This window comes from Lutra lutra, chromosome 8, assembly GCF_902655055.1.
Source record: "Lutra lutra chromosome 8, mLutLut1.2, whole genome shotgun sequence".
In the NCBI taxonomy this organism is placed as follows: Eukaryota; Metazoa; Chordata; class Mammalia; order Carnivora; family Mustelidae; genus Lutra; species Lutra lutra.
This window is the reverse complement of record NC_062285.1, coordinates 135,976,434-136,001,404: the sequence shown is the minus strand read 5'-3', so window position 1 is coordinate 136,001,404 and position 24,971 is coordinate 135,976,434. Positions and strand designations below refer to the sequence as shown.

Here is a 24,971-nt window from a genome sequence, read left to right as displayed (position 1 = left end):
CTGCCTTCAGCTCAGGTCATGATCTCGGGGTCCTGGGATCGAGTCCCGCATCGGGCTCTCTGCTGGGCGGGGAGCCTGCTTCCTCCTACCTCTCTCTCCCTCTCTCTCTGCTTGCCTCTCTGCCTACTTGTGATCTCTCTGTCAAATAAATAAAATCTTTGAAAAAAAAAAAAAAGAATGAGGACAGTACACTGACTCTGCCTGAGAAAGAGAAATGGTATGTGTCCTCTTAGGTATTCAGTAAGGTATTTTCCAAAGGATATATGTTACATGATATAAGAAGTTGTCATAGGTGAGGTTTTTTTCTTGGCTTATTGTGGTAAATAGAGAATTTCTACTTCATGAGAAATAACACTTCATCTGAATTCACAGTTTAAATGATATTCTCAGGTTCATTGCAGTGTTGCAGACTTAGACATGACTTTATACCATATTGAAGTCAAGGTCAGTTACCAGTCTGTACTAATGAGGAAAATACTGAGAATGATAAGTCTTCATCTCTTCATCATCTCTCCGTAGAACATCAGTTCTCCTGGTCTCAAATACCACCTACTAGGAACAGCGGGCACAAAGGAGACCAATCATGCTTGTGGTCAACATACACAGGAATTTTTGGGGGGAGGGGAGAGTACCAGGTGTGCTCTGGTGCCCATCTGCTTCCAGTCAGGACTGGACGTGACGGGAACTCCTCAAGAGTTCTACCCCCTTCTTCGGATTGCACCATATAACAATACCCAGGGCGCTGTCACATTTACTGTGTGCCGGGTACCACTTCAAGCATTTCCTATATTTAATTCTTGTCAAAGTTGAACCTCTGACCAATTTATCTTAATTTTGTATTCTCCAAGGGTGCCCTGTAGGTTTTATTGGCATCTTAAGGTTTGGTCTAATGGTCACAGACACTTGTGCCTTCAGGCACCCTCTCATCTCCTCCAGCCTGGCGTGTGCTCTGTAAAGCAGCAGACCCTCCCATGCCAGAGATCAGTTTCCATCTCAACCCTAGCCCAAGCAACAGGAAATACGGCGCTAGGTAACAATCACTGGCTTCCCAAAGACATGTTCAGCTTCAGTTTTTATAATGATAATCTATTAAGGGAAATTATGATTTTTATTGTTGGTGAAACCATAACTATGATATAAAATTTTAAAATGAGCATCTGGTACCCATTTTACAATCCATTCTTTATGATCCATTTTCATGGCCTGAAAGTCTTCAGCTGTCCTACTTGAAGAGGTTTTTAAAGCACCTTTAAATGTGCCCATATCTCTATTTTCTTATGAGAAGTTAAGTCATTATCTTCAATTTATATTGAAGTAGTAATTATACTTGCTATATTTCATAGCCACATTTTCCAAAATATTTTTTAAACTTGGTTTCAGTATATTCTGCAGTTAAATGTGATGATGTATGATGAAATGAAATTTTCAAAAATCTACAACTATGCACACACACACACACACACACACACACATTTAACACAGATCAGAGGGAGATCTAACTTAATATGATTATTTGGAGTTTCCTGCATATCCTGTAAGAAAGATATATTAAGATTGTCATTGTCATGTCAAACATGTTACTCAAGTTTCACATTCAGTATCCATTTTAAATTAGTGGTTTGTCTGTTTACGTTAAACCAATATATTAATAAGTAATTCAAATCAGCCCTCTATATGAATAATTTATAGCTGTGGCATCTTGGCAAAATGGACTTCTTATCATCAGATCCTATTTCCTTTGATTAACATAACTGCAAAAGTAGAAGTTCCTTTGGTGTTACACATTTTTAAACTACAGAAAGACATATTTTGGCATCCATCTTTTGTCAGACTAGCCAGCTCTCTGCTTTGTAGCTGTAATTGGATCCAATGTATCAGACCAATAGGAGAATTGATCACAGCAATAGCTCTGCTGGAATTAACACCCATTATTAGATTCACAATATAATGGAATATAAAATAATATGCGATGATTATAGTACCTGAAATAAGGCAGTGGAATTATTGAAAAACGAAAGAGAGTTACCAGTATAGAATGTTCCTATCTGTAGGCAAATTCTCTTAACTCAGAATTAAATCCAATGTTCCCTTTCAAAAATGATTTCATCATCATCTCCAAACAAGCAAAAACATTTTCAGTACCTTCAACAGCATAGCTCTTCTCTTTTGTCCTCCGGCTCAAAGCCATGGAGAGGTGGTGTTGGTTTTTTTTGGGGGGGGGGGTTGTGTTTTTTTTTTTTTAAACCTCCTTACTTCAGGCATTTTAGTGATAGTCTGTATTTAAATTTGCAGCCTGATGTCTTATACAGGGAATAAGCTTCTTCCTAAAGATAACTATCAAGAGTAATCAAACCAGCTTTACAATGACTGGTGTTTCAAGGTCCTATTTTACATTAATCAAGGATATTGGCAGGTGTAAAGCATTGTACAATAAAGAAAACTGGGTACAGTCTCATAATTTAATACTGAGCTTCTCAACCAGGAGTCTGCCGGATAGATACTTGAGAACAAAGCTCTTTGACATTCAGGTTTAAATTGAAAGAAAATGAGAAACCAGATAAAGCAAGCCAACCAAATTAATTCACTCTGTAGTCCTCTCTGCTTTTTAGTGGAATTCAGAGAAATTCTCTCCCAGAGAAAGTTGGGAGGCCCTCGTGAAACAATTGCGTTAGTGTTTACAGACTATACATTTCTGTGTTTTGCATTCAACCATATAGAAATAATATTTATTGCTGTTCTCCAGAAAATCCCCAGGAGTTCCTATGGGCTTCAGAAAATTTTCCATAAATGTTGTGCATTCTTTATATGGACCCAAGAAAACATCTACCCCACAGACCTTCCTGGGAGGAGACAAATAGGCAAAGATACCTGGGCCAGTTGTATACTTAACTCAGTCCTCCTCCACATGACCCTACATCTCCAAATGTGGCACCAGGGACAAAAGGAGTGACCCCTCAGGGTAAACACCGGTCACTTCCCTGCTAGGGACCATTAGAAAAATTGTCAGTGAAGAAGTACTCGGTACAGCAGATTCTACCACACATTTTATTTCTTCTTTGCCCCTAGTAAAAAGAGCATTGATTTAGAATTCAGGAATCGGAGGCTCTACCCTTCCTGATCCTGGAAGTTTCAGGTTCTCGTGTATATCACAAAGGGGCTGAATTAGGATGTCCCCAGGACTTATTTCTCAACAGTTGAGTTTATTTTAATGACCAGACCATCCATATAATGGATCATTGAACTGGCATTTATCAAATGACTGTCACATACTCTGCTAGTACCTTATGGGTTGAGCAAGTTGGAGAAGATGTGTGCCCCGAAGGAGTTTGGAGTATACTGGAGGTGACATACCTGTAAACAAGAAATTATAATGAATCATAAGCAACAAATTTGTTTACTGCTACTACAGAGATTAGGACAGTGCCGGTCACATCCTTGTACTTAATAAATAGCTGTCAGATGGGGGACTAATATTTGAAATAAGTGAAAAATATGAATATCCACATTGTATTATGCAAAAACAAAGAAAAGAGGGATTCGTTTTAGCGTGGAGGATAGAGGCTTCACAAAAGAGGTAGTATTTCCATTGAGTTTAGACAAATGAAACAATTTTTGATAGAGGATAAGGGTAGGGATAAAGGATATTCTAGGCTAAGGGAGCAGCATGAACAAAAACAGAGAGATAGGTAAATGTATGTCTACCTAATGGACATCACCTTGGAAATTGGAAATCACATATAAAGAAGGGGAAGAACATTTCAGGCACAAAAAAAGCATGGGTGAAAGCTTGGTAGGAAGAGGAAACATAAATTTGAAGAACTGAAAGAAATTAAACATGGTAAGAACAGACAGGTTTAGGAAGAACTGTGCTACAAAATGGGGCAGCAAAGCAGAGGCGTGGTCTGTGGTGTCCTGGCCCCAGTGTCGCAAAGCTAGGAGACAATAGCTTTATAACTGGCCCAGCCTATCCACTGGCTACTCAGCATCCATCCACATTCTTCTATGTATGTTGGAACATCCAGACAACAAAAACATCTCTCACTGTTCGTCTGAATGAAGAGATCCTCTCCCCGAAATAATAAGGCACAAAGTGCTCACCCTCCTCTTCCTGAAACTTTCTGGAGTTCGGTGGTAGGAATTGACTTTTTTTCACATTGCCTTCCCCTCTACAGTGTCTTGGGTTTTGGTTGCTTACTCCATCAGCTGCCCCTTTTCTAACAATTTGTTGACATCTCCCATCTTCTCTTGTCCTCTCTTCTCTCCTGTTCTATTTGCCCTTCTAGGTTTATACCTCTTTGTTCCACTTCTGTCATTTCGGTGGGTTTGGGGGAAGGAAAGGTAATAAGTGAATATATCTTGTAGTAGTGCTGTGAATGCCCCACCCGGTATTCTCTGGGCCTGCCTCTGAGGACTACTGCAGTCTCGGTGACCGGTTCCCATATGCCCCAAGAGTGCCTATGTTTCCCAAGTTCTCAACCAGAGTTTCCTCTAGAGCCCAGAGACTTGTTCAGCATAAGCACAGGACAGCCTGGAAGGGCTACCGATTTATTATTCATGGGGGCAACACTCAACCAGTGAAGGCGAGAGACTCCTTCCCATTCCTGAAAGGGACAGCTTTGCAGCAGGATCAAACCTCTTTTGCCCACTATGGTCATCTGGCCATTAATATACTCTATTGACTTTATCCCTATTTTGTTTGACCTTTCCCACTCCTTGATGCGTGCTCTTGGAATCAGTGCCCAGATCAGCTACCTGGGTCCAAGTCTGTTTCTCAAAGACTGCTTCTGGGGGAACCCAATCTGAAACATGTTCAATTTACGTTATTATACAAACATATTCTTTTATGTTCACTCACTTATTGAGAAACTGCAATCCCTTAGACATTATGAAATTGAACTGGTAACTTGTATTATTAGTTATTTCTATTGTTTGTCGGACATATAATTTTTTTAAAGATTTTATTTACTTATTTGGCAGAGAGAGAGATCACAAGTAGGCAGAGAGGCAGGCAGAGAGAGAGGGGGGAAACAGGCTCCCCGCTGTGCAGAGAGCCCAACGTGGGGCTGGATCCCAGGACCCTAAGATCATGACCTGAGCTGAAGGCAGAGGCTTAACCCACTGAGCCACCCAGGCGTCCCTGTCATACATATACTTTTGTGTGCATATACGTATGTATATGCAAGAATGTATATATATTTTACCTATCTACCTATATAAAATCCACACTTGATCTTACGTTCAATGACAGTAGAAACTATGACTTGCACTTAGGTATGGCTCCAGAGTCTAATATAGTCCAAAGCGAACAGAGCTCTATAGACTCTATAGAGGATACAATTAGTGGGAAAAATGAATTTGTAAAAAAAAGAATTTACAGAAACGAATATTTACTATACAGAGAAGGGAAGGATTTGGTAGACGTGATTAGAAATAGTTTCCAGAAGTAGTTGAGATGGACTTTGAGAAGTTGGTAGGGTTAAAAATAGATAAAGGAAGGGGAGGGCATTCCATGGTGGCGTGCAGGGTGAGAAAGCGATGGTAGTAAAGATAAAGAGCCACGGAGAATGAAACTAAAGGGACCTGAATGAATGTGGGATATGTGAGTGAGGAAGAGAGCACCTGACCAGAGGCTAGTTTCCTGTTGAGCAGCGATAGAAAACAAGCAATAGAATAACAATAATGGGAAAAGAAGAAATGGCTGAAGGTGATCAAAAGGTACAAACTTCCAGTCATAAAATAAGTCGCGGGGATGTAATATACAGCATGGTGACTGAGGTTAACAGCGCTGTGTTGTATATATGAAAGTTGCTAAGAGAGTCTTAAAAGTTTTCATCACAAGAAAAAGCTATATAACTGTAGTGGATGTTAATGAGATTCAGTATGGTGATCATTTTACAACACGCATCACATCACTATGTGGTGCACTTGAAACTAATGCAGTTATAGGTCAACTGTAGCTCAATTTAAAAAAAGAAACAATAAATTAAAAAAAAATAAAAAAAGAAACAATAAAACGAAGTTATTATTAGTTGGAAGGCAGCAGAGGTTTCTAGATAATATGTATATAAATGGAAATCAAGTTGGAGGGTTTTCAGTGGGTCCATTGATGAAGAATGAAGCTATTGGTCAGGGCCATGCTCCCCAGAAACTGGAAGGATTGGCCAGGAGAGCATTTGCAAGATACAAGCCTGCCACCTTCCACTTGGCATTTAGCAGCTCGCCAAACCCTGTGGTAGGGCTGATGCCCACACCTAATCCTCCAGACCTTGTAGAGCCCGTGCAGGTGGGGTAGACTGTCTTCACTCAGTATCCGCCTCAGCAGGTACGTTAGTTTTCTGAAGTGACTATAACCAAAAAGAAAAGGAAAGGAAAAACAAAACAAAACAAAGAAGCAGCAATGGAAGGCCTTTAAAGCCCAAGAAATTTAGACTTTGTCACTGGAACAAGAGGGAGTTTTTGAAGGATTTGTGAATATTAACTACAACTAAAGCAGTGGCGGGACTGTGGAGGATTGGCTGCGCTTGTCACCCCAGAAGGGGTGGAGCAAGGAGGCGGCAGAGACCCCGTGCAGCTTTCTCTAGACTCTTAGGCCTCTTCCACCTTCTAGTTAAGGAAACATTTTCCTCTGTCATCCGCTCTGCATTTAAAATCATTATTTTTGAATTATTGTCATGCTTTCTTCTTTTAGATGATAGTGTTTTGTTCATTAAAAAGATTACGGTTTAGGGGCACCTGGGTGGCTTAGTCGGTGCAGCCTCTGCCTTCAGCTCAGGTCACGATCCCAGGGTCTTGGGATCAAGCCCCACATCAGGTTCCGTGCTCATCAAGGAGTCTGCTTCTCCCTCTCCCTCTGCCCCCAGCTTGTTTTTTCTCTCTGTCTCAAATAAATAAAACCTTAAAAAAAAAAAAAAAGATTGCCAGCTTAAAAAACAAAGTCTAGGGACACCTGGGTGGCTCAGTTGGTTAAGCGTCTGCCTTCCGTTCAGGTCATGATCCCAGAGTCCCAGGATTGAGTTCCGCATTAGGCTTCTTGCTCAGCAGGGAGCCTGCTTCTCCCTCTGCCTGCTACTCTCCCTGCTTGTGCTTTTTCCCTCTATGACAAATAAATAAATAAAATCTTTAAAACAAATAAGCAAACAAACAGAAAGTCTAAGCAATCAGAAGACTGTGTTCTTTTCTTCCTGGACAATTGGGAAAGGGGGTGGATAGACTTCAGTCTGGTTTGTCTCATTGATTTTTTTTTTTTTTTTTTTTGAGAGAGAGAGATAGAGAACCAAGCATGAGTGGCTAGGGTAGGGGCTGGGGGTCAGACGGAGGGAGAGAATCCCAAGCAGACTCTATACCCAACCTGATGCAGGGCTAGACCTCACAATCCTGAGATCATGACCTGAGCCAAACTCAAGAGTCGGATACTTAACCTACTGAGCCACCCAGGTGCCCTGTCTCATTGAATTTTAAGATAATTCTTTCTTTTGTAATTTTAAGTTTCTGTACTAAACATTAACATGATGGCCAGGGGCACCTGGTTGGCTCAGTGGATAGAGCATGCGACTCTTGACCTCGGGGTCATGAGTTGGAGCCTGACGCTGGTATAGAGATTACTTAAAAAAATAATAATAAAGTAAAACGATGGCTATACAGATAAGCTTATACATCCTAGCTTTGAGATTTAGATTGAGTGTTATTACGAATATTTCCATCAGAAAGTCATTGTCATTCTGAGTTATTTTACTTTACCTATTGTTAAATTTTAAGATGATTCTGTTACAATAGAAAATGCTTTTCCCCCATTTTTCTCGAATGTAAAATGGAAATCAATGGAGAAATTTTTGACTGTAATTAACTTCAAGGAATGCTTTTATGGAAATATGGTGATGTACACATGTACTTGGGAATACCATAAATCTAGCTTTCTACCAGGAATATATTAGTATTTTAAAAAAGATTTTATTTTATTTATTTATTTGACAGATAGAGATCACAAGTAGGCAGAGAGGCAGGCAGAGAGAGAGGGGGAAGCAGGCCTCCTGCTGATCAGAGAGCCCAATGTGGGGCTCGATCCCAGGACCCTGAGATCATGACCTGAGCCAAAGGCAGAGGCTTAACCCACTGAGCCACCCAGGCATCCTTATATTAGTATTTTTTAAAAGATTTTTAAAATTTATTTATTTGAGAGAGGGAGAATGAGCAGGGGGGAGGGGCAGAGGGAGAGCCTGATGACGTGGGGCTCAGTCCCAGGACTCTGAGATCATGACCCATGTAGGAGCCCCTTATGAGATGAGAGTGGGCAAAAGGAAGATTATTATTTTTTTTTCCTTTATCCTTGTGCTTTGATTTGTTCTTTTCCTCAACAGGCATTCACTGAACACATCCTAGGGGCCGTGCTTTTAAGGAGCACAAACAGGACTCCTACTAATGTCTCTTCAGGGCCCTGTTCTCCGGTCAGGGCCAGACCAGGGAGAGACGAGATGAAATGTATTGATGACTCACAGGGCTCTGAACAGGGCGTGGTTAAGAAAGACCAAAACAGGATAGGGCAAGGAAAGGATTAGGACAGGAGAACGTGAAACTCGAATTGAGTCTGCAAAGATGAGAAAGCTTGCAGCTGAGAGGGTTGGATAAAACCCAATTCCTGACAGAGGCGGTGAGGTCCAGTGCTGGGGCATCCCAGCAGCCCTTTTGCCCAGGCTGACCTCCGACGGTGGATGAAGAGGGGAAGGAAGGTTTTTAGAGCGAAAGGAAATTTGTTTTTCTTTAAAAACTCAGAGCCTGACCGTAATGGTGACAGCAGATAAACGTGCATTGTGAGGGAGGTTATGATGTCAGCCATTGACAGTGGGTTACACAGTTCCTGTACCCTCTTCTCTTCTGGGAGCTTCAAATGGTTTCATCTTCCTTTTGCCCACTCTCGTCTCGTTATGCCTCTCATTTCATCAACTCTATGTCTTAAAATAATTCTCTTTTCTCTCATATCCAGCTTCTGGAGAGCAAAGCCCTAGCACTGAGTGTTGATAGCAATTGGCATCCAGAAATTTGGACCAGGCTCATAATTTATAGATTCAATAGATCTTTCTGTATCAGACCCACCTTAAATATCTGTTCCTTTCAATTCCTTCTATTTATAATAGATATTACTTCTCCGTTGCATTCCAGGTCCTTTGTTATAGTCTAGGTACACGTGGTGATAGGAATGAATGAAATGGACAAAGATTCTGACTTAATGGAACTTACATTTTGGTAATCACAACAGCGGCTCTGAAAGATTGCTCTCCCGCGTAGACAAAGGGTTTATTAAAATTAGGCTGCTACCTAAAGTTGGGTTTTCTTTCATGGGCTCTGCATAGACACTGGGACAAGAAGACTTTTTTTTTAAATATTTTATTTATTTATTTGACAGTGAGAGAAAGAGAACAAGCAGGGGGAGCAGCGGGCAAAGGGAGAGGGAGGCTCCCCACTGATTAAGGAGCCCGATACAGAGCTAGATCCCAGGACCCTGGGATCATGACCTGAGCTGAAGTCAAACGCTTAACTGACTGAGCCACCCAGGTGCCCCAAGAAGACATTTTTTTTCTGTTACAGGGGAAAAGACTTTTTTTTTGGTAGCTGGAGGTTCTATAGGGATAGACCAGTATGATGTGGCATATTTTCTCTAGTTTATCTTGTAAAAGACGAATGTTTGAAGGTACTAAAAATATAGTGGTTTCAGAGACAGATAAGTGGGTGAAGAGAGAAATATTTAAAGACAAGTTATTTGAAGCTTTCCTTGTCTTGTGCTTCAGTGAGGAGAGAGAGAGAAACGGCCACCAAATGACTAAGACATCAGTAATCACCGGGGTATACTTGCCATAGGCAGGAGAGAAACATAGTAAGAAAGTAGAAACAACTAAACAGAGAATCCTGTTATGGCATTAAAAAATCTGATTTATTAAAATTGCCAGAGATTTGGGAACGTCTGTCTGGCTCAGTCAGTGGAGCCTGAGCCAGGATCATGAGTTTGAGCCCCACGTGTGGTGTAGTTTACTTCAAAAAAATAAAAATTTAGGGCGCCTGGGTGGCTCAGTGGGTTAAGCCGCTGCCTTCGGCTCAGGTCATGATCTCAGGGTCCTGGGATCGAGGCCCGCATCGGGCTCTCTGCTTAGCAGGGAGCCTGCTTCCCTCTCTCTCTTTCTCTGCCTGCCTCTCCATCTGCTTGTGATCTCTCTCTGTCAAATAAATAAAAATAAAATCTTTAAAAAAAAAAAAAAAAAAAAAAAAATAAAAATTTAAAAAATATAAAAAAGTAAAATTGCAATGGACTTGGAATAGAATATTTTCCGCTGTATTTTTTGACCATAGTTTTTACTTGTTATTTTACAGATGCTGTGCCTGCTGCCTCAGCAAAGAGCCCATCTGGGCAGACAAATGTGAGTTTGGACAAGAAATTGGACAGTACCATTACAAATACTGTAACCGAACACCCTTCGCAAATGCGTCTAGAAAAGAAGTCAGTTGCAAAAAGTTTTGAAACGTTGACAACCCTACCGTCATTTCAGTCACCGGATAAAGAGGAGTTTATCAGCCCTAATTTAAGGGTGTCAAAGTCAGAGTCTACTTTCTACAACCAGGCCTCTGTAGAGACACTTTACGTCTCTCCCTCATTTAAAACATTTAACCCAGTGAAGGAGATTCTAAGCGGTAAGGACTTTCAGAAGCCAACCCAGTCCAGCATTATTCAATTGGACGAGGAAAACCTCAAGTCTGTGACCACATGGGGTGAGTCTACACACACACACACACACACACACACACACACACACACATCCTTCTTTTGAAGCATTCATCTGTTACTTCTCTGTGCTTTCTGCCCCTGTTTTTGGTTCTCCCCATCCAGTGGTATTAAAATGTATGTGCCAGAGTGAGGGACTTCTTCGTTGGGAAAACACCCCTTTTATTAAAGATCCGAGAGGCACTTCATCACTCAGGGCTCCAAGTGCTTGGTGAAAGTACAGGTTCTGAACGATTCTAATGCCGAACAAATTAGAAAGAACTAGCATTAAATAATAGCTTCCTGTTAGACATTTAGGTTACTTATTAAGAGACTATAAAAAAGAATTAGTTATTATGTTTATTGCTGTGAATACACACAATATATGTGTGTGCACGTGTATGTGTGGCCTTTTTTAAAGGGCTGTACTGATTGCAAAACAGTGGTGGAGAATCTCTTCCCTTTTCTGTACTATAAAACATTCAAAGAGTTGCAATATTCTTGAGCCTGGATGGTAAAGGGTAGAGCCAGTTGAGAATCCAGGTTGGTGGCTCTCAGTTACCAATCCTACCTTATATAATTCTGCTTGCTTCTTTAAAGTTAATTAGTAAAATAATAATTTGTTTGCTCATGCATTTTGCGAAGACTAAGTCGTTTTATTGGTTCTTATGTATAATAATGCTGACTAACTCATATAAATATTAAGTTTTTAATATAAATATTCTAAACTGCCTCAAACTGAGGTCAAAAGTGCCATATATGTAGAAACAATGGCAGCCAATATGCTGAGGCTAAAGAAATTTATCTCAGCGTTAGTAAGTCAATGAATGACAGCAGATTCTCCTTGCTGTCCTTTCCAGAACTTGGGGGACCGAATAGTCTAAAAATGAACCGATTCTTAGTTTTGTCACCAAATTAACCGTTTTGCAGAGACTGCCGATGTGGAAAACATGCCGTGCTGGTCACAGTGACTGTGATGGTTTTGGTGTGTGGCTGTCCACTGGGAAGTTGTTACTTTGACTTCATCTCTTCCACAAATACCCCCCAAAAGTTCATTGAAAATAGTTTTTGGCCATTGCCTGTGTACCAAGTACACTTAGTTATGAAAATTAGCTGAGAGTTCCTCTAAAGCCAGTTAGCAAGGAAGACTTGCTTCTGTTTATAATGAAGTACATAGTATTGTTCTAACCTTCCCATGGACAATACTGGTTGAAGCTGGAAAACTAAAAGCTGGTCTAAAACCCTGTAACAACCAAGGTAGAAAACACAGAATGGGTTAGGACCCTCCAGAAAAGGACTGTGATGTTGTGATATAATGAGTAATGTGTATTTGGTCTTCATCCCTGGCTCCTGGCACAGAGCTCCAAAAACCCTTGGAATTTCCTGAGTGATAGGGGCGAGAAGAATTATATTTTTGTTATTTGTAGTAAGCCCCTTCCTTCCCTTTCTGAGTTTATGCTGAGGAGACACTTGGAGGTTGGGTGCTGGTTGCCAGGGTAACCAGTCAGGTGGTGAGAGGTTTGGAACTTTTCTCCTCACCCCCTGACCTCTAGGGATGTTGTGTTATTCACCCAGGGCCAATGATTTGATCAATCATATCTCTATAATGGAACCTCCATAAAAAACCTCAGACTGTGGGGTTTAGACAGCTTCCTGGTTGGCGAACACATGAAGTTTCTGGGAGGGTGGTGTACCCAGAGAAGTCAGGAAGCTCTGGGCCCCTTCCCAATACCTTGCCCTGCTCATCCTTCCCATGGGCTGTTCTGAGTTGTGTTCTTTATAATAAACCACTAATAGAAAGTAAAGCACTTTCCTAAGTTCCACGAGCCATTGTAGTGAATTATCAGACCCAAGGAGGGGATCATGGGATCCCTCAACTTATAGACAGCAGGTCAGAGATATGGGAAGTGTGGACTTTTGATTGGCATCTAAAGTACAGGGCAGTCTTGAGACTTGAGTCTTGAGATTAAGGAATTGAGCCCTTAATCTCTGGGTCTGCACTAACTCTGGGTATGCACTAACTCTGGGTAGTGTCAGAGTGGAGTGAAATCGTAGGACACCCAGGTGTCCTATACATGTCTCTGTCACATACAGAGAATGAGAGAAATCCTTGTGTGTAAAACCCACACATTTGGCATCAGGAGTGGTGTGAATGAAGTAGGAAACTAGTTTACTTTTAGTTGGTCCCACATTCACCTCAGTTTTCCCACCGTGGATCATTTTCCTGTTGGCAGAGTAGGATGATAGAAACTGAGGGAAAGTCAGAGGCCTGGACTCTCCACGGTCTCACTGACCTTGGGAGACAGGCTTGGAGTTCAAGGCCTCCCCGGTAGCAGGGACTCCAGGGGTCACTATTCCAGAGGAGAGGAAGTCACAGAGGAGAAAGCCCAAAAGTCTTTGCGTAACTTCCTACTGAGAAACGTCTGCCTCCTGCTAAAGCTGCACACGTTCTGGATGTGGTGCCAGGAGACTAAACGGGAAGCAGCTTCTAGGGCCCAACACGCTAGGAAGAGATTCTGGCTTTCTCTTGGGGCTAGGAGACGGGCTGGAGCACAGGATCGGCCATGTCATAGCAGCTCCGGTAAGGACTCCATGCTCTCAGCCGGAGCCTCTGACACGCTCCCCCATGAGCACCAGAACTACCGTCCAGGGGGAAGCGCAAACCAGAACTAGACCAGCCCTCACAAATGCTGAAACCCAGCTCCAACTGGAGCAAAGTCATTCCTTTGTATCCCAACTGTCTTCTAGATGACAGCAAAATCCTTTCTTAAGAGCTCCTGTCATTTTTGGCACAAGGTTTTTGGCGCTCAGAATCCAGGAGAAAAACAGACAGCAAAAACAGACCCACAGATAAGCTAGTACTGACGTTGTAAGACAGGCACTTTAGGATAACTGGGGTGAATAAGACCAAGAGCACAGAGGGAAAGATGGGGGATTTCATCAGAATACTAACATCTGTAAGGGAAGAATGATATGCAAGTTCCAGAGCAGAAACATACACTAGCCAACATTAAGACTCTGAGGGCACACTTCAGTCCTACTAAATATTAATAGAGAACCTCAATGCTGGCTGGGGAGCTGGGCAGTTCTGCGGGAAATACCAATAGGGAGGGAAACTCGGAAGGGGTGAAACCCACCTCACGCTCTGTCTATAAACTCTGCCTGGATCCTTGACTGACTGTTAAACTATGTAGGGAGAAGAAGACCCCAGTGCGTTTGGCGGGGGGGCAGTCATGAGCAGTGGAAATGATAAATATGTGGGTAAATATAAACTTTAATTTTATTCTAATTTTTACAATGCATATGACTGGTTAAAGGAAATTTTTCATATTGTATTTTGGATTTTAAAATGGAGACGGAGAATATGTTCCAACCCAGCGTAAAGAGCGGCTGAATCGGGGAGCTGTTAGCGGCTCAGGCCCTGGAGTCCCACTGCCGGGGCTCACGGCCTCAGCCCAGCCGCTGCTGCTCGTGTGACCTGCCTGCGTTTGTGTCTTCAATTACAGAGGGGGACAGGATGGCGCTGCCACACACAGCTGCTGCGGGGCCTCCATGAGTTGGCAAACACGAAATGGATCCGAGTAGGATCTGGTACCAGGCGAGTGCCAGCCAGCAAAGAGTTTGCTGTTACTCCAGCGTCTATATTTTTAGTTCCACTTTTCAAGCTCAAAGCCCTCAGCCCCCTCCTAACCCTCCAGATCCATCCTGGTTATCTCCCAAAAGTCCCCAGGAGATCCTTGCTTATTCTCGGGAATGAGGAAACTCTGATCTTTCCAGAAAGGGCATTCCAGGCCAAGGAGTAATGTTGTGATTGACCAAAGAGATTTTAGGGAGCTCCGAGTCATTCTCCACAGAGCAGCCAGACAACATGAGGACTTCTACGCCCCACTGGAACCCCAGACTTCTCCCCGCATTCCTAGAGATCGAATGGCCTTCCACACTCTGTGCAGTCTAGCTTCTGCCTCTCCCAGCAGCCTGGTGTTCTGTTTGCCAAGTAAACCAAATTGCTTGGCCACCTTTGTGCTGTTGTTCCCTCGGACCAGAACACTTCTGATCCACCCCTTCCCCAGTGCGCTCCTGCTCACCCTTCAGGGGTCCGCTCAAAGAGCACTTCTGCAAGATGTCCTGACCCCTCGATTACTTCAAATCCCCTCCCACTATATGTTGTCTTAGTACCTGTAATTATCCTCCTAGCACGTGTAGTCATTCGAATTCATTACATTCTAATTCAATACATACATAATTATAGTATAGTGTTATGTATAGTATAATTATGTATGTATTGAATTGTTTGTTGTCTCCCCCGGCCCCCCAGGTGGAGTAGCCCTTCCTGAGGGATGGGACCCTGTCTGCCTGTTTACTATTGTATCCCCAGCACCAAACACGGTGTCGTGTACATATAGGTTCCCAGTATTTAATAAGTGAATTAAAAGCAGCCTAGTAGGGGCGCCTGGGTGGCTCAGTGGGTTAAGCCGCTGCCTTCGGCTCAGGTCATGATCTCACAGTCCTGGGATCGAGCCCCGCATCGGGCTCTCTGCTCAGCAGGGAGCCTGCTTCCTCCTCTCTCTCTGCCTGCCTCTCTGCCTGCTTGTGATCTCTCTGTCAAATAAATAAATAAAATCTTTAAAAAAAAAAAAAAAAAGCAGCCTAGTAAGACAGGAATGGAAAGTGTGCATGAAGAAATAACAGAATCAAACACCGGAGAAGTATGCGGGACAGAGGAGCTGTGTGGGCTAGGTTAAGGCGCTTGGACTTTATTTTGAAGAGAATGCAAGTCACTTAAAGGTATTAAGCCTGGTGAGTGGCTTTTCATATGCATTTTAGAAAAACTAGTGTCAGGGAATGTGGAGATTGTCATGGAGCAGGCGAAATTGGGACCGGGAGCCCCGCAGGGGCTGTCGCTGGGAAGGAAACCACCGAGTGGGAGACAGGAGATGGGGGGCGGCTAGCCTGTGATGGGGCATGGACGGGGTCAAGCAGGCGGGCTAGAACCCAGAATAGAACACACTCACCTCATCCTGAGGGCCTGTACAGAAGGAAGGGAAAGAATGTATCAGATGTGAGGGAAGGGTTTTGTGGTTTTTAATAATTGAGATGTGTGGAGCTTTTTGGCCACACGTTATGTGTCACGGACTTCATATCTTATTGTCTGATGTCACCCGCCCAGACCGAGGGGTTTGGAGTCGTAGAACTGTGGTAAAAGGACTGGTAAGATTTAGAATAGCCGGGGCACCTGGGTGGCTCAGTGGTTAAGCCGCTGCCTTCGGCTCAGGTCATGATCTCAGAGTCCTGGGATCGAGCCCCGCATCGGGCTCTCTGCTCAGCAGGGAGCCTGCTTCCCCCTCTCTCTGCCTGCCTCTCTGCCTGCTTGTGATCTCTCTGTCAAATAAATAAATAAATAATCTTTAAAAAAAAAAAAAATATTTAGAATAGCCACTCCAGAGAATGGAAGAAGGCGCCAATAAAGAAGACCCTGATCCAGGCACCGTTATTTGCAGGAATCCTAATTTGCCAGATCCTTTTCTCCAATAGTGCTGAGCAGCCTGGGGGTAGGAATAAAAGAGGTAGATATTTGAATTGAAATAGGATGAGGACAGGAGCTTGCAAACCATAGCTTTGGGGCCAAATGAGGCCCCTCCTTGTTTTTTGTAAGTGAGGTTTTATTGGAACAAGCACAGTAATTGGTTTACATGTAATCTCTGTTTGCTTTTGTGCTGTAACAACAGAACTGACTAGTTGGAGTAGAGGCTGTAGGTCTCATAAAGCCCAAAATATATACCATCTGGTCCTTTACAGGAAAGGTCTGCTGACTCCTAGATTAGGAATTAGCATGACTCCTAGATTAGGAATTAACAGCAGATAAAGCAGAAAAAACGTAATGAAGGTCATGGGGGAAGACAAGAGAGGAGACTCAGATGGGCATTGATGGAGTGAGAGAAGTACAAGGATCCTTGGATCCTCTGGCTCAATGAGGCCAAAGTGTAGTTGCATTAAAAGGAAGAAGAGGGCTGGAAGTAATCAAGAAAATGTCCTCTTGGAAAGCAAGATTTCAGAGCAGAGCCGCTCTGAGTGATGGCCTCTTCCAGAGAGCGCTCAGTGGAATGGCTAAAGGCGACTCGTGGTTGAGGAATTCAGGAAATGATGAGGTAGGATTGATGGCTGGTGTCTGTATATGCAGGGTGACCGAGGCTAGAAAAGACGCATCTATTTTCTGTTTTTTCTATTTTTACTGTTCTAAGAAGTATTTGTGTATATGAAGGGTCCAGGCCTGGTGGTATAAACTCTTTGGAGATAATGAGCTGGGTACATTTTAAAAGATTTCCGCACTCACAGTGTAGCGGATTTCAGCCATTGGGGGACTGTGCAAGGCAGCCGCCCAATACACGTTAATGTTTTCATTCTGATACTTTCACTGAATGATTTGCTGCAGCAACTGCCTTGACCTTTTGATGTAAATAACTCTGTTCCTAGAACAATCCATTCCTTCTCCTCCTCTGTTTAAATTTTAAGTTATTTATCTGTAGGTCCAACTATTCTTTTAGGTCATTAGATCGTTTGTCACGCACGCTGGAAAGAGAAAGGGAGCTAGTAGGTACATGGAGTCAGATCATTATGTTCACAAGCTGCAGTTCGTGTTAGGCTGCGCTGGACTTGACTTTCTAACTTGGGGGAGGAAACAAATCTATACGTTCTCGTGCTGGGATAGCGGTGACCGTTCTCCCTGGCTCCAGCCTTTGTTTCTGTCTCATTGATCCCATTTTTGTACCCTGGATGTCAGTAGTGGTTGTTCGGTAGAGCTGTTTGTCAGTCCATCTTTGCTAAGGGAAGAAACCACACATCACACACACACACACATACACACACGCACACATGCACACGAACACGCCCTTTAACTTTTTGCTTGTGGAAGTCTTTAGAGCCAAAATAATGAACATTTTCCAAAAAGAAATGGGGAAATGGTAGAAAACTGCTCTGCAGACTTGCTCAGCTGACCCTGAGCTCCCGGTCAGGCTGGTTCAGAAGCAGCGTGCAGAGTGGAGGGTAGAAGCGAGTCTGATCGTACCCTGCAGGAAAGTCAGGGCGGCACCTGCGGCGCTGCCTCCAGACTCGGCCCCAGCAGCTCCTCCAGCAGCACAGCTCCTGCCTGCCTTCTTGCAGACAAAAAGACACACGGATTTGGTGTTTTAAATTCAACAAACCAAATTTACAGTTCACAGGTAAGTAAGAGAAGTCATCATTAATCCAATAAGCCAATCGTCCCAGTAACAATTTAGTATTAGTGATTAGGGGCGGACTCATTAGCATTTCTCTCAAATTTTATGTTATTCCTAAATCTGTTTCTTTCATATAGCTTATTTTTAATAATGACATTAAAGTAAATTTTCAAATATTATGTTTTTAAAAAACTGAGCTCTAATTCATGGACCAGAAAATGTGCTCTATTAAAGGGTACAATTTAGTAGGTTTTAGTATATCGCCAGAAATGTTCAATCATCACCACTAATTCCGGAACATTTTCATTACCCCAAAGAAGTCCTGCATCCATTGGCAGTCACTCCCCATTCCTCCCTCCCCCTAGCCCTCCCCCGGAACCAGTAATCTACTTTCTCTATTTGCCTACTCGGGACCTCTCATGGTATGGAATCATACAATATGTCTTTTGTGTCTGGATTCTTTCCCTTCACACCGTGTTTTCAAAGTTCATCCATGTTGTCACATAAATCAGTACTTCCCTCTTTCTTGTGGCTGAGTGATATCCTGCTGCAGAGAAAAACATGTTTTATTTACCCATTCATCAGTTAATGGATATTTGAGTTTTTCCACTTTTTGGCTATTACGAATAATTTTGCTATGGACACTTATGTAAAATGCTACTTTTTACATCACCGAGCAAAACCAGAATGTCTTATTTCATGTGCACAGTTAACTTGACAGTCATTATATGTCAGGAAAACGGAGAGGAAGGAACTGGACAAAAAACAAAAATTTCCTCTGTTCTATAGTGAGTAGTTGGAAGTGTTTAGTTGACCAAGGACCTGCCACTAACAGAAAAATTTACATTTACAACTACAGCTAGAGAGAGTTTAGAAATGTTTCTAGAAACGCATTTGTCATTATATTTTTGCAAGGCAGTTCTTCTAAATGCTTCTGAAATTTAAAGTTACAATATAATAATCAACGGGTCTGATGTTTTCCGTGAGTATAAAAAGTTAAAGATAACACATGAGCAGTTGGAATTTTATGGGTGCTATCTTTAAGCAAGTGCGACATTAATTGGCGTGCATCTATCACACGGGGAGATTTTTAAATGGCAGCCCTTCCTCGCCGCTCTCGGTTGCACTGCAGCTCTGGTGGCTGCACTGTATGGACAGGACGAATGTCCACAGGAGAGTCACATAGCCTTCTGCAGTGAGCGGGAGCCCGAGCAGGATAACGCAATGGGCAGGAGGCGCCCTGAAGAGAGCTTCATGTGTCTGCTACAGCTGTGGTGTGTTTGGAAACAAAAGTAAATTGGTGTGCTGCAATTAGAGATAAAGTGGCTTTTTATGGGCAAAAGCCTGTGAATCGAAGCTACGAAACTGTAAACAATGATAAGCCGGTTAGGCGGCAGTTGCAGCTCCAACGGGAAAGAAAGGTGGACAGAGAGGAGAAAGCCGGGATTCTCAGACTTGGGCAGGCATCAGGAACAGCCGGAGGCCGGCTGGAGCTCGGGTTCCTGGGCACGACCCTAGTTTCTGATTTCGTTTAGGGGGCTTGGGCCCAAGAACCTCATTTCTGACAAGTTCCCGAGTGCTGCTGCCGCGTGTTCCGGGGCGCTCAGAGAACCGCCAGCGTCCAGAGAAAGCCGGTGGAAGTGAACCGGGTTATTGTCATCGTGTCGTGCCACGTGACTGCCACACCTGTGTTATCCTTTCTCCGTGAACTGCTGGAGAATGGGCTACCCCCAAATGAGGGTATACCAAGAAAGAGACACGGGGTATGGAAACCAACCCAGGAGGATGGAGCAGGGACATGTCAGGGGACAACTGTCACCCAAACAGAGCACACTCGGAGTGGCGGTGTGACTCAGAATGCGTCGAGGTGCCCATCACCATCATGTCGTCTCTTCAACACGACAGACGTCAGGATGAGGCTGACCTAGATTCTTCCGTGCGCTCCTCTGGCCTCGACCATGTGCCGATGAAGCTCCCGTTTTCCTTTTCGTGCCCTGCTGCTGCATCGGCTGAGAACACACATTTCACCCCCAAAATGTCTTGTGATTGGAATTTTTCCTAAAAGCTGGAGATGGGCCTCAGAGAAGCTTTGAAGCAGAAAATAGAAGCCGCCTGCCCCAGTCATGTTTTTTTGTTTTGTTTTTTTTTTTACAGGAGATTCTATTTGGTTTAAAGGGACATGCAAATATAAAGCAAATAAAATAATATGTAAGTCATGTGTGTTAAGGGGTCGGTGTTAATTTCCCTGTTCTATGACTTCAGCTTTCTTTTATTATTATTAAAGTAACAAGTCTATTTAGCTGTAATGACGTTGGAACTGGATTTTGAACTGGATTTGTACGAGCTTTGGAACTCGTACCACCTATTACACGCATGAGTGTCAATAACTATTCCAAGTCAGGAAACAGTTCTGTGTCAAAGAAAGTTTGGAAACCCCTTGAATAAATTATTGTAGATTTCTCAGAACTTCCAATGTGCTAATGTTCATTATTAAACTCCTAAAGAGAGGCACAGTGTGCAATTGCCCAGTCTTACCTGACTTTACAATCCTGTTTTCACCAAACATCTTTTTACATCTTAAGGAACACAGTGTTCCTCAGAACACGGGAAATAACAATGTAGAATGAATGCAAAAGAAGAGAGTATGATTTTGCCTGAAATGGAGTTAAAGTAGTATCAAATGTTTAATTTTGTGGAAACCAGGTTTAGAATGCTTTTTATTTTACTTATTTTTTGATGAAAAAAATTATATACATGGACTCAAATGTTTCACATCTCAGGTTGTTTGGAGTTTAATTTCGACTGTGTTTGAGCAGTTAGAGAAAGAAATTTGTTTCATAGCTTTCGGGTTCTTGTAGTTGGTTGTTCGTTTTGCCATAATATTCTCTGTAGAAAAAAAAAAAAAGGAAGACGGAATCTAAGTTACAGCTTTCTCACACTGTCTACTTTAAATGCCAATTTAAAATGCCACCAGTCAGTAGAATAGGGTGTAATACTTTACTTTTCTGCTCTCTGGTAAGTGTAGTGTAAAAATATGTCCAGCACAGTTCAGAGTCAAGGCGAATATTGATACTTTGTTAGCTTCATTTCCATGGCAGTAGTGGCATAGGATAACATCTTTGGATTTTCTCCACTTCCTGCTTTGGGTTTATTTAGGCTTATTATGGATATTTAACATATACCATTTTAAGGAGTGTATGTTGAGACCTTGCCCATAGGATTTTACATTGTAAAATTATTTTATTTATTACTCTCATTTGTACATTGCATAATCTTTCTCTCCCATTTATACCTTTCAGTTTCAACCACCTCTGAAGGAACATCCTCCTTTTCCACTTTATCTCTGTCACCTCCTGATTCAGCCTCTCCAGAAAAGTCTGTTCATCTCTCACACCCGATTTTGGCTGGACCTTCCTTCTGGACTCTGTCCCATCAGCAGTCTTCTGCCTCCTTTAAGGATAAAGATAAGAGAGCCAGGGCTCATCACCCCTTAGCTCCTAGGGGCCTAGTGTCTTCTGATGAAGAGGAAAATGACAACCTCTATCTACTGGAACGTCTTCCAGATAACTCTGAGTCTGCCAGGAAGCAGACAAGTCCTGCTTCTGGCCATAATTGGGCAGAGTTTCCCACTGCAAATGTAGACCACTTTACCTCTCTGTCCTGTCCGAGTTTTCAGACAACTGAAGGCCTGCCGAAAGAGCCTGAGGGAAACGATTCCATTAAAGCTCTCCTTGGAGAGGTGAAAAATGCCGTAGTCAAACTACATGAAGACCTGAACGTGGTGATACGGGAAATTCGTGTAATCAGTAGCCATCTGGTGAGCATGAGGGGGAATAGTCCACAACTAAGCAAATCTTCACAGCTTCCCCAGTCTTCTGAGGGGACGTTGGATCACATCTAATAAGCTCCATAGCCATTTTTGGTAGAACTCATGTGGTTCCACTTCCCAAAGACCAGGTTGGCCTCCTATAGATTCTTACAAGGTGGTGGTTTGATTTTTCCTTGTCAGGCTTATTAACCAATCTCTTTCAAACCAAAAAACTCATTTGGTTTATTTTTTAAAGAGAAAAGATATCACCTTTGATAATATATGATTTAAATACGAACTAAGGTTCCTTTGAAGCTGAAGAGAATTTCATCCTTCCACGCTTTGGACTTTACCGCAAAATATGTTAAACATTAGTGGAGGTTGTGGGAAGACAAACTGCAGATGGCTATTCTAGAGCATTTGGATAAGCAGTCAGAAGCCCTTCACAGCCTGGGTAGATGTTTCCTGAGGTCTCGTGCCAAGTTTCAGATTCCCTAAACCAAGGGCCAGCAATCTTTCCCTTCTTGTGGCTGCCACTGTTGGTTGGGGGTTAAGTTGAGACAAGTAAGACACTGACCAGGAGTTTTTATGTTAATGTATATTGCAAAGTGAATTCAAATGCATACTTTTTTCTTGTATTTGGAAAATAAATTTGATATTTTTCATCTAACATGTATCTTTTTAATTTGACAGCCTTTTAAGTAGAAATGTCTCAATTTTTATATTTATGGGAAAATGATCTAGTTTGGGGGTCATAGACCAGTGCTTCTCAACCCTGCTGCACACCAGAATCACCAGAGATGCTTTTATTCCTGTTTTATATTAATTTGAAAGGACATTGCAAGGGCTCCATGTACCCATCACTCAGTTTCGACAATTACCAACTAAAAGCTAAAATAATTCCTGATTATTTTGAAGAAATATGGGACATTCAAAAATATCCTAATGCTGGGTGCATTCCCAAGCCAAAACTGATTTTTCCCCGTGCAAACTGGGTTAAGAAGTAGAGGGAACTGCCAGTGAAACTGTTAGTGGGAAGACTGGGATGTGGGAGGAGGTTTGGCATATTTGCGGAGGGGCAAGGAAGTCACTGTGGCTGGTGTGAAGTGAGGACAGGAAAGAACAGTAGGAGATTTGAGGTCCTGGAGGAAAGGGCAAGGAGTAGTGCCAGATGATATAGGTTCTAGAAGACCATTGTTAGAGATTCTGACCTTTATGAAATAAAAACTGTGACAAGATTTTAGGGTGAAAAATGATCTTAGGGCTCTAAATGATAGTGTTAGTGTTGGCTTTGGGGGAGAGATGGAGGCCATGGGGTGAGGCATGTAAGCCAATCAGAAGGTGATGGCAATTATCCAGATAAGAGCTGACGGTGGATCAAACCAGGGTAGGCATAGCGAAGGTATGTGAGAAGTGATTCGTTTAGGGATTTGCTGATGCGTTGGATAAAATATATGATAGAGAAGAGTGACAGCCAAACCCCAAGGTATTGGATTGAGCAATTGAAATTCAAGATGAATTTGCCATCAACTGGAATGAGGAAGGTTGCAGATAAGGCAAATGTTGAGGCATTTGTTTTTTAGATTGGTTAAATCTCAGATTGCATAACCCAAGTGGAGATAGCAAGTAAACAACTGGATGTGAGACTTGAGTCTGAGAGACCTAGATTGGAATGGAGGCAGGGGTTAGTAATGAGTGGTTATTTCAATCTATGAGACTGGATAAAATTGCCAAAGGAGTGAGTATGATAGTGGAGAGAATTTGAAGGCCTGAGCCCTGGGGCATTCTAACAAGAAGATCAAGAAGTTGAGCAACCTATGAATGAGGCTGAGAAGATAGCTACCTCTGAACAAAGCAGTAGTGTGTAGTGTTTAGAAGCCCAGGGGGTTTTCCTCCTCTTGACCCTTTCTTCTTCCATATGCATTTCAGAAGCACCTTTCCAAGTTCTTTCCAAATCCTATTAGATTTGTTTTAAGTTTTTTAAATTCCACTTACTTAACATTCAGTGTAATATCAGTTTCAGGTGTACAATACAGTGATTCAAAGCCCTATTTGATTTTGATCAGAGTTGCATTAAATTTACTCTTTGATTGAGGGAATTTTTTTTTTTTTTACAAATTTAATCTTCTAATCTAGGAGCATGGTATATCTGTATGTTTCTGTGGGTCTTCTCTTACAAATTTTATGTTTAGTCTTTCAGTCCATGGGCATGGTATATCTCTATGTTCATTTATGTCTTCTGTTAGTGTTCTTCAGTAAACTCATAATCTCCTGCACAGAGGGCTTCTATTTCTTTTTAAAGACTTAATCCTTTCATGCTTGATATTTTTATGCTATTATAAATGCTACCTTTTTGCTGGTCTTTAAAGTTTGGGACATAACAGTTGAGAGAAATCTAAATATCCATCAAGATTCACTAATAGTTAATGTGTTACCATGTTTGCTTTATCTCCCTCTCTTACTAAACATGTTTCTGTCTTTATTATGTAGACAGGTAAATAGATAGACACATGCATGTGTTGCTGAACCATGTGAAGGGAAGATTCAGATATCCTGACACTGCATCACAGAATACTACACAACTTACTACATGAATCAGGGTGATTATTCTCCAACCTACCTTCCAGTTAATCAGTTCTTTCTTCACCTGTATCTAATCTTTGCTAAATCTTCCCATTAAGTTTTTTTTTTAAGATTTTATTTATTTGACAGAGAGAGATCACAAGTAGGCAGAGAGGCAGGCAGAGAGAGAGAGAGGAGGAAGCAGGCTCCCTGCCAAGCAGAGAGCCCAATGTGGGACTCGATCCCAGGACCCTGAGATCATGACCTGAGCCGAAGGCAGAGGCTTAACCCACTGAGCCACCCAAGTGCCCATCCCATTAAGTTTTTAATTCAGTTATTCTTCTTTTCATTTCTAGAATTCTACTTGGTTCTTTCAAAATCTTTTAAAAGTTTCCTTTAAAAAACTTTTCGTAGGTCCACGTTTCTTGCAGGTATTTTTAAGCATAACTTTACTAGTAAGAATATTAAGCAAACTAGTATAGAATTCTTACTAGTAAGAATAATAAGTAAACTAGAGAGAATTCTTACCAGCAAACCATTGAGAATATATGCATTTAAGGCTGTAAATTTCCCTTTACTGTAACCCACAAAAATAAAAAATTGAGATATAATTCACAGACCATAAAGTTTACCCTTTTAAGGC

The 24,971-nt window shown here is 42.2% G+C and overlaps 1 protein-coding gene across 8 annotated transcripts in view; it reads left to right on the top strand.

Moving 5' to 3' along the window:
- The window catches only part of ENTHD1 (ENTH domain containing 1), a 103,215-nt gene extending 78,844 nt beyond the window's left edge, over window positions 1-24,371 (top strand). For 4 of the 8 annotated variants that reach the window (XM_047742419.1, XM_047742415.1, XM_047742413.1 and 1 more), the window contains 2 exons: window positions 10,357-10,752; window positions 21,258-22,520. In XM_047742419.1, the coding sequence (XP_047598375.1) occupies window positions 10,357-10,752; window positions 21,258-21,859 (998 nt within the window). In that variant the 3' untranslated portion in view covers window positions 21,860-22,520. Of the gene's footprint in view, window positions 1-10,356; window positions 10,753-21,257; window positions 22,521-24,256 lie in introns of those variants that run through there. The other 4 variants (XM_047742411.1, XM_047742412.1, XM_047742418.1 and 1 more) reach the window with 2 other exon arrangements.
- Window positions 24,372-24,971: the final 600 nt, after the last annotated feature.